Genomic DNA, 14,468 nt, shown 5'->3' with positions numbered 1-14,468 from the left:
TATAATAAAAACAACTAGCCATCAGGGTAAAAGGTGAGCTTCTGCACATACAGTAAGAAAATCTCGGGTTGAGTAACTGTTTTCAAGGACTGTGGCCGGGTGAAAAGATGGTGAGGTGCTGGGATAACAGAATGTGGCAGAAGATGGCACATATATCCTATATAGGGTGTGTGTTAATAGATATGCAGTCACAGAGTATTTTGTACTACAGTATGTCATGTGATGTATTACTGAATAAAGTCTGACCAGTTGGGAATTTGGTGTGAACCTTATTAATGAACCCCCAGTGTTGTCTCCCACTAATAATAATAATAATAATAATAATAATAATAATAATAATATATTATTTATACCCCGCCCATCTGGCGGGGTTTCCCCAGCCACTCTGGGCAGCTTCCAAAAGAATATTAAAATACTGTGATACATCAAACATTGAAAGCTTCCCTAAACAGGGCTGCCTTCAGATGTCTTCTAAAAGTCTGGTAGTTGTTGTTCTCTTTGACATCTGGTGAGACATCTGACATCTGGTTCCACGATGGGGAACCAATTTTCCTGCAGAGAGCTCCATTCCCTTTGGGGATGCTCCACCTGTCAGCTCTAAGCCATGCTGAAGTCAGTCGTGGCCAGGGGCAGAGCCAGAAGTGTACGGACCACACTTTCTTGCTCTTGTTGCAAACCGCAGAGCCAGAGGAGAGCTTGTGTGAGTCGTGAGATGCAGGAATTCCAAAGAAGGGTGTCAAAAACTCCAGAGTGATCAGTTCTAGTGCCTTTATTAAGAAAAGTATAGGTTTACAGAGATGCAGCCTGCCAGTTCCTCCTCGCACTCACTTGTGTGGGATGGACATCGCAAGCAAGAAGATGCACACCCAAGCTAAAGGTCAACGCAGCATACGCCAGCCACCTGACCAGGAGGGTGAAGTTGGCAAACACCCAAACATTACAGTTTCCCATTCTGGTCTCAGAGCTCAGCACCCCAAACCTTCAGATAAGGGTGACATCAAAGCAAGACAATTAGTATGCTTCAAAGCAAGTGACTATAAACACATATGAGCTCAGTGCTATAACCACTACCAATTAATTGGGGGTGGGGCGTTATCTTGAGTACCAATACGGAGTTTGCAGAGCTTCCGGAACAATTCACCTTTGGTTCAGCGCAGTTCTCTCTTCCTCTCAACCCAGGGCTGAATTGCGGATCAGAGTAGTATCTGAGATGTCTGGGGAGAACAAGGAGGTTGCCGAGTCTGTAGGCAGTGATGGGCAGGGGCATACCTAGGGATTGGCCATGTTGGCCCTTGACAAGGCTCTAGAGGGTGCAAAAATCATGTCTCTCCACTCTGGCTTGGAGCGGCTTGGTGCTTATGTGCTCCCCAGGTGCATCTCTGCTTCTCTGGTTGGCCAGACAAGGCACACAGGCTCCTCTCCCAAGCGTGCAGAGGACAGGGGGTACCGATACATCTCCTTGGCAAGGGTGCAAGGGAGTCTAGGTACACCTTGGGTGGTGGATGAGGGCTGAAGCTAGCAGTGGGCAGGACAGATAGAAAAACAGTTGAGTCACTCCTCTTCACTTTCACTTTCTTCCCCCCTCCTTTCTCCTTCTCCCTCTTGCTCTCTACCCAGTATGCCTAGGGGGCGAGGCCCAGACTCACCAGATCTACTGAAGAGGCTCCTCCTGAGGCTGGAGGAACATCACCCGGCTATTATTTTATTGTTTTTATTTGCAGTAAACCGCTTTGGGATTTTTAATAAAAATATAAAGTGGTATAGAAATTTAAAAAATAAAAAATAAATATTCTGTCACCTGTAGGGGGCTTTTGAACGCAGGCTAAGGGCAGCAAACATAGACAGCATCTTAAAAAGCAGAGACATCACCTTGCCAACAAAGGTCCATATTGTTAAAGCTATGGTTTTCCCAGTAGTGATGTATGGAAGTGAGAGCTGGACCATAAAGAAGGCTGATCGCCGAAGAATTGACGCTTTTGCATTATGGTGCTGGAGGAGACTCTTGAGAGTCCCATGGACTGCAAGAAGATCAAACCTCTCCATTCTTAAGGAAATCAGCCCTGAGTGCTCACTGGAAGGACAATCATGAAGCTGAGGCTCCAATACTTTGGCCACCTCATGAGACAAGAAGTCTCCCTGGAAAAGACCCTGATGTTGGGAAAAATTGAGGGCACAAGGAGAAGGGGACGACAGAGGATGAGATGGTTGGACAGTGTTCTCGAAGCTACCAGCATGAGTTTGACCAAACTGCAGGAGGCAGTGGAAGACAGGAGGGCCTGGCGTGCTCTGGTCCAGGGGGTCATGAAGAGTCAGACATGACTAAACGACTAAACAACAACAACAAAGGGCTGCATGCAATTAACTGGGGGCTGATGTGTTCACAGGTCTACAGGCTGACCACCCCTGGTTGCAGGCTATCCCTAAACAGCCAAGGTCATGCCATCTCTGGAAGCTCCTCTGAGAGCATAGTGGTGTTGGTTTTTCCCAGTTGTGGGATTATTGATTATCTGTAGGTGTCATCATTCACGCAGTTGCAGCAAAGAACTAGGGGTTAAAGTCCCATTACCCACCAATCAGGTTCTCAAACTAATTTAGGCCCCAGTGTTGATCTGATATTTAAAGGGAAACAAAACAGTGGCAGGTTATAGCTACAACTGCAAGATAGCTGCTGGAAATTTAATCTGCCCAAGGTTCAAGTTCCCCAAGCATGGAGCTTTTGGTTCAGAATTCTGCTGATTCATCTTTGGTTCAAAACATATATAGGACTACAAAACCAATTTTCTTTATTTCACTATGGTTATTGAATGAACAAAACAAAAAGAATCAGAAAAGATACACAAGATTTGCCAATTTTTTCAGGAATAATAATAATAATAATAATAATAATAATAATAATAATAATTTATTATTTATACCCCACCCATCTGGCTGGGTTTCCCCAGCCACTCTGGGTGGCTTTCAACAGAATATTAAATTACAATAGTCTATTCAACATTAAAAGCTTCCCTAAACAGAGCTGCCTTCAGATGTCTTGTAAAAGTCTGGTAGTTAAACCTGATCACATTAGCTAAAGAATAATTCAACCAGCTTCTTTGTATAGGAAGTTATGAGTTATTTAGTTTCTTAAGCTCCTTGATATTTTTTTCTTATTAGATGCTCTCTGCTGTTGAGGTTGGGTCTCAGGAGAATAATGTAGCATTTGGGGAGAAAGATGCAACCCAAGAGACCAGCACCAGAGGCCAAGATGGAGAAGATCTCCACGGCCACCATGAACTTCCCTTTGGTGCTCAGGTAGGTTGGGACGAAGGAGACCCAAACACTGCAAAAGACCAGCATGCTGAAGGTGATAAATTTGGCTTCGTTAAAGCTGTCAGGCAACTTCCTAGCTAGGAAGGCTACCGTGAAACTGATGAGGGCCAGGAAACCCATGTAACTCAGGACAGAGTAAAACATGGTGACAGAGCCTTCATTGCATTCCACCACAACCTCCACAGCCATGGAGTAGAAATCCAGGTTTGGGAACGGGGGAGAGGTTGCCAGCCAGATGACACAGATAACTGCTTGAATGAGGGAACAGACCAGGACAATAGTGCTTGCTAATTGTGTCTTCAAGAGTTTTCTGGCCACGTTTCCTGGCTTGGTGGCCATGAAGGCCAGAACTACCATGACGGTTTTTGCCAAAATGGAAGAAATGGCAACAGAGAAGGTGATTCCAAAAGCCATTTGCCGGAGAAGACAGGTGACTTTTTTGGGCTGACCAATGAAGAGGAAGGAGCAGAGGAAGCAGAGCAGGAGGGAGACAAGGAGGATGTAAGTGAGGTTGCGGTTATTGGCTCTGACGATTGGGGTGTCCTTGTTTTTAATGAAGGTTACCAAGATTAGAGAGGTGATTAGAGAGAGGAAAAGAGCCAGAGAAGCTAAAACAAATCCCAAAGCCTCGTGATACGAAAGGAAGTTGATTTTCTTGGCAATACACTGGTCTTGGTCCTTGCTTGGGTATTGATCTTCTGGGCACTGGGCACAGTTAGCAGCATCTGGAATTAGCAAGCACTATTTGAGTATATCTAATATAGCTTTATTTTCATACACACACACACACCCCAGGCTGGTGCACCTGGTAGGTGGGGATGGCAGGCGAAGAAATCAGAGGTGTAGGCCCTCGTTATAAATATTCTTTTGTGTTGGCCTGCCCTATTCTCCTTCTTATTGCTCAAAATCTCTGAGATTCTGCTCTACTTTGACCTTTTATTGCAAAAGATCAGAATCTTAAAAGTTACAAAACACATTTTTTGAGACAGGGAAGCAAGCTGCAAAGAAACTTAGAACTGCAAAGTTACTTTGGAATACGTTTTGAAAATTCTTCTAGTTACAGCGAAATTCAGGGGGATGTGGAGGCCAGCAGGGCAGAAAGAAGTCTGCACTAGCCAATTATGGTTACCAGATTTTTTCCAATGAATCCAGGGACATTTTTTAAATGTGGGGATTGTGAAGCAAAAGACCCTGGGCCCAAGTGCACATGCATATTGTGTAAAGGTACGAAGCCCTTCTTTTGCACCCTGTGAAACATAAATGTGCAGAGTTTTTTAAAAACTGGGTAACGGCTGGCTGCCTGCAACTCCCAAGCCTCCCCCAATCAGTCAAAACAAAAGGGGAAGGGGGCAGGAGATCTGTACCTCCGGATGTCCCCGGTTCCCCTTCGGCAGTGGCGGCAGAAGTGGCAGTCAGCAGCCCGGAAGCAGCCTGGTAGCGCAGTTGGCTCTGGCTGGCTTCAGGAGCTGCTCGCTGCCATGGCGCCTGCCATTTTTCCTCACTGGAAGTCCCCATATGATGTGTTGCGCACTGCCCTGTTACGTGGGCACAGATTTGCAAATCTGGGGACATTCCGGGGATGGAATTTGTCCGGGGACAGATTTGGAAATCTGGGGACTGTCACCGGAAACCGGGGGACATCTGGTAACCCTACCTTAACTCTACCTGGACATTCAACTTCTGCATTGTAGAATAGGGTTCAGGGTTGGAACTACCTGTCTGGTTAGAAAAAGTCCCTTCTGGACAGCGAATGCACACATTACAGCAAACCGGCTTCCCTTCTGGAATTTTTCTCCTTTGCCCTGGAGAGCAGATCTTTGCACAGCTTGCAGAAGGTGGGGTCTAAGAAAGGCAGATATAATGAAAGGTTTTCTGCATGGATAGAATTGTTTTAAGCAGGACTTGGAGGTCTTCAAAGGTGGCCCCCTCTTTGCATGCTGGAAATGGTGATAAATGTAGGTAAGAGGGTCAAAGCTATTTGCAACCACTGCATGGAGCAAGGTTGGGGAACCTGTGCCTTCCCCCACCCGCCAAAATATTCCCAGATTACATCTCCCATCACCCCTAACCATTGGCTATGTGGGTTGGAGCTGACGGGCATTCAAGTCCATCATGCTCTAATTCTTTCACAAGCTCTGGGACATTCACTCCACCTTGCTAGACCACACAATTGTATCTGGGTTAATGATGAAGTCTTTGCCCCGTGGGGCTCCTGGCTCCATCCTCCCAACTTTCACTAAAGCTGTTGACTCGTTTCGGAAATAGATCCAGTTGAGAAGATCATAGCCAGAAGATCCCACCACACTGTTGTCCATGAAAGATACTTCATCTCCGGCACTGTTGTTAAATCGGATGTTCCTCAAAAAGGAGAGCATCTGAAGAACAAAGGAGGGGAGAGGTTTAGATAACATAGTGACTCTGCTGAGCCTTGACCTATTGGAACGGTATTTGGAGGGGCTATTATTTCTTCTAGTATTTTGTTGAGTTTAAGACCATTACCTCGAGGGAGACAATTTTGCCTGATGAAGATAGTCTGAGACTGTCAGCATCGCCCTTGAGCCAGTGCCACCAACTGGACTCATCCACTTCAGCCCTGACTGGGCCAGGCGAGCTGGGGTAGCACTTCCAGAGACCACCTTCTACACAGGAACAGGTCAAAGTGCTGTGGACTCACAGCTTAGTGTTGTGAGATTCACTCCAACAAGTAGACAGTCGTCGCACAGCAGAGTACAGCAGAGTCTAGCAGAGTATATAAACAACTCGGAGAGCAGCTCTGTAGAATATCTTCTTTATTCTATCTACAACTATTATACAACTATATACAGAGCTAAATAGGTCTAAGCATAAAGAATGCTGAACCGCACTGAGTGCCTGCAGTTGCTCTTAGCAGCAACCTTATCTAAACACACAATCTCTCTCTAACACTGACTGACTGACTGACTCACTGACCGACTCTTTGACGTGGTGCTGGAGCAGAATAAGTAGAGAGCAGAACACGCCTCCTCCTCTCTGCAGAATCAGCAGACTCCTCAGGAGATTCTTGGATATGGGAGGGGTGAAATCTCCTCAGAGACAGGTGTATCCTCCGTATTCAACTAAGTCATTCTAGCAGAAGCCACAGGAAAGATTCCTACTAGCACCACAGGAGTTGCCCTCTCCTCCTCATCCACCATTGCACCCTCCCCGAATCTGTTCTAAAGGGTCGCGAGAACCCCCAAAACAGTGTGCGGAGGAAGGAGCGGCAAGATCATTATTTTTGCCAAGCAGAAATGTGGTTGGGACACCCCTGTTTCCCAGGATCCAGCTCCTGACTCTCCTGATCACTGGTCCCTTCCTCCTGTTCAGATATTCATTGAGGCCCTGATTTCACCTCCCTCACCCTGGCTCAGTTCCTTTTTCAGGAAGAGGAAGGGGTGGAGCCTGGGACTTTGGCAAGAGACCATGAAGTGCATTTTCCCTGACTGTGTGTTAGTCTCAACCCTGCCCTCTGTTGACTGGAGGTATGCAAGGTTGCTCACACACAATAACAGAATAAACAATTTACATATCTAGAGGGTTGGGCTTTTTTTAACTTGCATATGCTTTTGTCTGAGATCAGGACCCCTGAATCTATCCCACCTGACCCTACATGAAGAATAATGTTGTGTAAACTAGGCCGTTGGCACAATCCAACAGGCTCTTCTTACGTTTGAACTAAACACAGACCAAAGACTTTGGAATTACATCCATTGAGATAATTAACCATGGGATGGAATTAATTTTCATCAGCAGCCCCAAATAGCTGGAAAGTGCAAGTAATGGTTGCTTTTCATGGCTGGTGTCTACTTGCTATAACACAACCCACATGCTTGGGTGGGAGCAGAATGCAGTTAGATTTGTAGCCCGGAAAAGGAAAAGATAACAGGTGTTATCTGTCAGGAGTTCAGCCTACACTTGAGTAGGACCCTGACAGAGACACATGCCCGACTGGCATGTTCTCTCCCTCCTGGTCTTTCATTCGTGAGCTTCAAAAGCTTTCTTCTGCCCGAACATCACAGCGACCTATGCCAGCCAACACCAGCACACTTAGGGATCCACAGAGTTTGTGCATCATGCGCGTGACAGACCCCAGCAACTCAGCATTTTGACTAATCTACTTTATTTACTTATAAACATACACGGAGCACTGCAACATGGCTCCCTCTCTCTCTAGCATCCGACAGCAAAGAGAAAAAGAACAAAGGACAATAGTCCCACTTGGAACACAGGAACACAAACATCCTGTCTCTGTCACTTCCCACTCTGTGGAGTCAAAACATACACCGTCATGTGATAGACAAAAATCCCATGTCTGCAATCATAGATCATAAACCTCCACTCCTCTCTCCTCACCAGGAAACAACTATAGAATGTTGCAATATTTTTGAAAGGAATAGTGTGAAGCTATCAAACAGGAGGAATAGAGATCTTTGGATGGTTTTAAAATACCAATCTGTCTCCATCCATATTGCCACCCCTAACAAAACACTAACAACAACAACAACAACAACAACAACAACAACAACAACAACAACAACAACTTATTTATACCCCACCCTTCCCTGTTCAAAAACCGGGCTCAGGGCAGCTAACAACAAATTTAAAACTATTAATTGTAAAAGCAGCATAAAATACAGTATAAAAACATGAATAACAATAAAATTCAAAAATCAAAAATCAATTTAGGGGAAATAAGCATTAGATAATCCCCAGGGCTAGCTGGCTGAATTGGCCCTACTTGGGCCAGCGAAGAGGCCAGGGGAGAATTAGCTGTGGGGTTTCAGAGCGGGTGATCTTCATAAAAGTGGAGGGGGAGGGAAGAGAAGGGAAGGGAAATAAAATATCAGGCTGAATTCAAATTAAAGACCAGGCGGAATAGCTCTGCCTTACAGGCCCGACGAAGAGGTTAAATCCTGAAGGGCTCTAGTCTCATGGGACAGAGCATTCCACCAGGTCGGAGCCATAACTGAAAAGGCCCTGGTGGAGGATAGTCTGACTTCCTTAGGGCCCGGGACCTCTAAACTATGGTTATTCATGGACCTTAAGGTCCTCTGCGGGGCAGACCAGGAGAGGCGGTCCCGTAAATACGAGGGCCCTAAGCCACTAGAGGACGAATGGGTCCATTACTTTGGGAAAGAGAGAGACACATCGAAAGAAATATGTTACCTGCCATGGCTGAATAGCCAGAGGTTTCTTGCCCTCCCTCATCATGGCACGAGTGGGTCTCAATGAGTACATGGCATGTAATGCGTGTGCCACGGAGTAGATGGCATTGTACATGGTATAGCTGTGGCCAGTCATTCTCGTTTGAAACACAGAGGGTGGCAGGTCCTCTAGTTTCTCTTTCCCTGTACACCTTCTCTTGCTAGAAGTTTGACCTGCTATTGGAAACCAGCAGTTAAATGCCATTTGCCACCAGTTTCGGAGAAAGACATCTCTCTCGGGCCGGGCTGGATTTAAAGCCAAGAGGAATTTATTAAATCCCTGGACATCACTTGTGTGGACTCTGAAGGACAGAGCACCGTGGAAGAACTCCAGTTCCTTCCAATGCAATTGTGCCCCCAGAGCAGCAAAATCCCAGCGGGCTGTCGCGATCCAAACCCTCACACGTGAGGGCTTGGAATGCTTTCTGAGAAAAGCGAGTTTAAGTATTAGCGCGGCTACTTCCTTGTAGTCTACAGAGATAATCATGGCTTTACTCTGCCACTCAATAAGAGATTTCTTAAAAAAAGTAGTTGCCAATGGCTTCATTAACTGTTCATTTATCATTTCTACCGAGGACACACAAATATCATTCTTCGTGAGCATTGGCATCAGAGTCCGGATGAAATTTTCACCAGTGTCGTCATCGGAAGTGATGAGGCCAATCCAGTTCCATCGGAAATGTAGGAGCAGTTGGACCAACCCGAAGTACTGCGGCACTTCGTTGGGATCGATTCGGAAGAAGGAAGGAAGCACCTGTCTCTCAACAGGGCTGAATGAACCATAACCAAGCTGAAGGAAAGAGAAAGCCTTTATTCAAAATGTATTTATTTATTTAGAATTTTTGAAATATTTCTAATACAGGGCTGTGCAGGAGAGATATAAAATTACTTGAAGTATCTTCATGCATTTGTTTCCCAGTTCAGGCTCCAAACTGAATTGGGCTCAGATGTGAACAGGTAACCAGCACAGTTCTCTCAAAACCGGAGTAATGTTATTATTGGGGTCCCCCCCAAATATCATTTTTATTAAGTCTCCAGAAATGTTTCAAAGAATTTATCATCATATACTATCTTTTTTAACATCCGAAGTCTCTTCTTGACTTCCCATCCCTTCCTGATGTTTGCTTTTTTTTTTTTACTTCTTTTTATTAGCTGTTTTATATCGCATACATTTTTATTCTCTAAACCCCACTACTGTTAAATCTTTCAGTAATCCACTGCTTATATTTCAAATTCTGCCCGTGACTACGTATATGGGTGATAATTTGATAGAGAGTCAATCAGTGGTCTCCGTTCTTCCTTAAACACTTCACCATTATGCCCTCTTAGTTTGGCAATGACCTTCTGATCAGCAAGCCCTAGGCTCAGTGGTTTAGACCACAGCACCACCCGGGCCCCCAGACAAATTCTCTTACCTGTGGAATCTTCAAGATGCCAAAGAGGTATGCCATCTGCATTGATGATTTGGAGCTGAGACCCCCGATGACGGAGAACAGCTTGTCCTGACTGTCGCATTGATAGTTGGGAGCCACGTCCCCCCTCGTGGAGAGCAGAGACAGGCTGGACTCATAAGTCGTCTTTGCATCGCTGTTATCACCATAGATACGGAAGCCCAGTGTTGTGTTGGGTAAGAGCACGGGGTCCTTGTTGACCTCACTGACAGAGAATGCCAAGGCCAGGATGTGCTGGTAGTTCTTCAGCACTTGTCTGTAAGAAGAGTTGTGTCAGAGAAGGCAAGAAAATCCCAAAAGAGGACATGTCCTACTTACCTTCGTCCGTTCTTTCCAGACGGAGGGAAACATGGTTTAAATTAAATTTAAAGTTCCGTGTCCACGCTCTGGATCTTTCCCCACAAAAACGAAAACTTTGAGGAGCAACTGGAGCAAATGTCCATCTGTAGAAAACCCAAATTGACATTTGCCCCAATTCAGCTTTAAAAAGTGAGGGGTTTTTTGGTGGGGAAAGGTTGGATCAGACCCTGATTTCCAAGGAGCGGATTCCTCCGAAACGAAGGAAATCTGCCATTACCAGAAGCGCCAACCCGGAAGTCCTTTTGTGCCTGGAAAAGATGCCTTATGAGGAACGGCTTAGGGAGCTGGGCATGTTTAGCCTGGAGAAGAGGAGGTTAAGGGGTGATATGAGAGCCATGTTCAAATATATAAAAAGATGTCACATAGAGGAGGGAGAAAGGTTGTTTTCTGCTGCTCCAGAGAAGCGGACACGGAGCAATGGATCCAAACTACAAGAAAGAAGATTCCACCTAAACATTAGGAAGAACTTCCTGACAGTAAGAGCTGTTCGACAGTGGAATTTGCTGCCAAGGAGTGTGGTGGAGTCTCCTTCTTTGGAGGTCTTTAAGCAGAGGCTTGACAACCATATGTCAGGAGTGCTCTGATGGTGTTTCCTGCTTGGCAGGGGGTTGGACTCGATGGCCCTTGTGGTCTCTTCCAACTCTATGATTCTATGATTCTATGAGAGTGGTTGGGGAAACCCAGCCAGATAGGCGGGGTATAAATAAATTATTATTATTATTATTATTATTATTATTATTATTATTATTACAATCAGTGACCAGCCAGAATCATCTCTTTTACACACAATCACATTCCACTCCCTCCAGCTTGCTATCTACAATAAATGCAACCCTTTTTATGCAATGTTTTTATTGTTGTTAGCCGCCCTGAGCCCGGCTTTGGCTGGGGAGGGCGGGGTATAAATAAAATTTATTATTATTATTATTATTATTTCCGATCAGAAGGTCGGCAGTTTGAATCCCCGTGACGGGGTGAGCTCCCGTTGTTCGGTCCCAGCAACTACCCACATAGCAGTTCAAAAGCACAGCAAAGTGCAAGTAGATGAATAGGTACCGCTCCGGTAGGAAGGTAAACGGTGTTTCCATGCACTGCTCTGGTTCTCCAGAAGCGGCTTACTCATGCTGGCCACATGACCCGGAAGCTGTATGCCGGCTCCCTTGGCCAGTAAAGCAAGATGAGCGCTGCAACCCCAGAGTCATTTGCGACTGGACCTAACAGTCAGGGGTACCTTTACTTTTACCTTTATTGCTTTATTACAGCAAAGGTTCATTTTGTTCAAGTAGATTTTCCCTTAATTTTGATATTTGAAGCAGACTGCTTTAATTATCTGCCCTGCTCCAGGTTCAGTTTAATGTTTGCCAATTTGTTTTACTGTACTTCTGAATGCTCTTGGCAACCTTGGGCAACACTTTGATCAGTGGATAGGAGAAGATAGAATTGTTTTTCCATATGTTTACATAGAACAAATAATAATAATAATAATAATAATAATAATAATAGCAGCCCATCATGGTTCATGGGGATGCTTTGGGGTTACTTTCACCACCATAAACAGAAGCACCTACCCGTATGGACAATTATTTGGAGATGCCATGGTGTGCCTTTCAGTAACCAAACAATTAAACCCCTGTGTTGCAAACAATTATCAGTAATATCCAAGGCAACAAGATGACCAAGCACAACAATGCAAAATCAATATAATCTCTTTATATAATCTATACGAAACATAGAATATGAAATATATGAAATATGCACTCTCTGCAAACCCAATAAACAGAAATCTTATAAGTCTCTGAAAGTCACAAAACGTGCAGTCCTGATGGATTCTCTTGAAAACATAGAGTGAAATAAACATGTCTTATAAGTCTCTGAAAGTCACAAAATAGGCGCTCTTGATGGATTCTCTTGAAAACATAGAACCAAATAAGCATAAGTCTTATAAGTCTCTGAAAGTCTTTGTAGACTATGCAAGTCTCTGAAAGAAGCAGTGGGTCAGATTCTTATCTGGTGAAGACAAAAGCTTTGTTTTATGGTTTGTCTTTCATTCTGGGAAACAAGCAATATCGCTAATGCAGAAGAAGAAGAAGAGTTTGGATTTGATATCCCGCTTTATCACTACCCTAAGGAGTCTCAAAGCGGCTAACATTCTCCTTTCCCTTCCTCCCCCACAACAAACACTCTGTGAGGTGAGTGGGGCTGAGAGACTTCAGAGAAGTGTGACTAGCCCAAGGTCATGCAGCAGCTGCATGTGGAGGAGCGGGGAATCGAACCCAGTTCACTAGATTACGAGTCTACCGCTCTTAACCACTACACCACACTGGCTCCCTGGATGCAGATCCCTGGAACAAGCCCTCTAGTCTACAATGATACTAGAGCAATCCAAATCCCTCCCCAGTTTCCATGTACGTACTTAGAAATGTAGAAGTCCCGTTCTCGGGGAGACAAAATAAACATCTGGTTTGTGTGTATGGCAATGCTGAAGCGTAAATGTCCCCCCACAAGGAGATCTCCTGGCCTGTAATAGTCTTTCTGGAGTTCAAAAGGCCTGGTCAAGAGACACTTGGTCTTCAGGGACATCTTGGTGGCAGCCTGAGGAAGGAGCAAAAAAACTAAAACCCAAATCATGGACGGCAGAAAGAGACCCTTGCCCCACTTGAACTTTGTACAGAATTAAGGGGCCACCAAATCCATAGGTCTCAGCCACGGATTCAGAACATTGGGGGAAATGACCAGACGTCGGAGTGTCTGTCCGGTATCTCACTCCCCCGCCTTGCAAGAGTTCAGGGCGTATTTATCACAATAATGTTTTGCTCCGGATTTCTTTGTTGCTGAGTTTCTGGGTGGAAATCCACTGGGATTCAGCAAGAATGACTGTTATTTTGTTAATTCCAGGAGAGAAAAACAATCCCAACTTCCGGAGAATCTCTTTGGAGCTTGATGGGAAGAAACACATGTTTTGTATTGCTCACTGGGATGCATGGGCTCGGGGATTTGGCCGTAATATATTGGGTGTTTTTCAATAATAATACTAATCATTCCTCAGGAATACTGGACTATATTTCCTGCTCTCTCTCTCTCTCTCTATATATATATATGAATAAATTATTTTATGTAATATATAGTATGCATTATTATATTGTGTGTGTGTGTGTGTGTGTATACACATATACATGTGTGTGTATGTATGTATGTGTGTGTGTGTGTATATATATATATATATATATATATAATCATATGTGTGTGTGTATGATATCTATCTAGTCTCTCTTTTTCCCTCTCTTTCTTTCTCTCTCCCTCCATATTTGACATCTGAGGAGATGGCATCTAAATGGGTAATGGAAAGCCACATTGGTTTCTCTTAGACACTCCCCTCAGAATTCTTTTAACCAGGCTTGCCATGTTTCAAAAACTAAAAACCAGCGTACCCTGATGTCTGCAATTTTTCGATGAGCTTCTCTAAGATCCAGGACAAAGCTCTGCCTTTCAGAAATTCCCCCTGGATGTCAATTTCACCTTTGAAATCCCGGTAATGTCTGGGAAAATCCGGACATTAGGTGTTTCAGTTATACACCAATGTGTGTGTTGCCTTGGAATGTTACCCCACATACATGGGGGGCTGCCTGTAGTATAAAAAACAAACTAATCTAGATAAAAATAAAAACGAAACAAGGAAAAGAAAAGAAAAAAGTAAGCTAGAAGAAAATACAAAGCCCTCTCGCAGAGGAGTCACACAGGGTCTTTCACACAGGCCAGCCATCACCTTCATGTGCCTCACTAGACCAGAGTAGAGGACGTAAACAAAAGAAAACAAAACATAAGCAAAAGCAAAGCAGAGAAAAAGAAATAAGAAGAAACTGGAAGAGAACAAGAATTTCAAAAGAAAAAGAAAAAAGAGGGAAGAGAGAAAGAAATAGAGCGGACTTCCGATTCTCCGTCCATCGATTATATCTTTAAAAGTTATTCAGAATATTTGAAATGCTCACTCCAGGATGGTACCCATGTTCACTAGGCAATATTTCCCCAGTCTTCAGACAACTCAAGTTCATTCATTTCCCCTTCCACACAAAAAGTTAAAGGGGGCTCTCCAATTGTCATTATTGCTAAATGTCAATATTAGTCTCCG

At 44.4% G+C, this 14,468-nt stretch overlaps 2 protein-coding genes across 2 annotated transcripts; both read right to left on the bottom strand.

Moving 5' to 3' along the window:
- Window positions 1-3,026: 3,026 nt before the first annotated feature.
- On the bottom strand, window positions 3,027-5,624 carry LOC310672879 (vomeronasal type-2 receptor 26-like; the record flags this gene model as incomplete). Its single annotated transcript, XM_083430531.1, has 3 exons — window positions 3,027-4,034; window positions 5,025-5,151; window positions 5,478-5,624. 3 exons carry the CDS (start codon window positions 5,622-5,624, stop codon window positions 3,124-3,126), a joined length of 1,185 nt encoding a protein of 394 aa, XP_083286657.1. The 3' UTR covers window positions 3,027-3,123.
- Window positions 5,071-11,939, bottom strand: LOC310672877 (vomeronasal type-2 receptor 26-like; the record flags this gene model as incomplete). The annotated part of the gene is made up of 4 exons (XM_083430529.1): window positions 5,071-5,684; window positions 9,165-9,321; window positions 9,947-10,238; window positions 11,911-11,939. 4 exons carry the CDS (start codon window positions 11,937-11,939, stop codon window positions 5,653-5,655), a joined length of 510 nt encoding a protein of 169 aa, XP_083286655.1. The 3' UTR covers window positions 5,071-5,652.
- Window positions 11,940-14,468: the final 2,529 nt, after the last annotated feature.

The sequence above is a fragment of the Podarcis tiliguerta genome (genome assembly GCF_965153285.1).
Source record: "Podarcis tiliguerta genome assembly, chromosome: 2".
Taxonomy (NCBI): domain Eukaryota; kingdom Metazoa; phylum Chordata; class Lepidosauria; order Squamata; family Lacertidae; genus Podarcis; species Podarcis tiliguerta.
The sequence above is the reverse complement of the archived record's forward strand: the minus strand, read 5'-3'. Positions and strand labels throughout refer to the sequence as shown.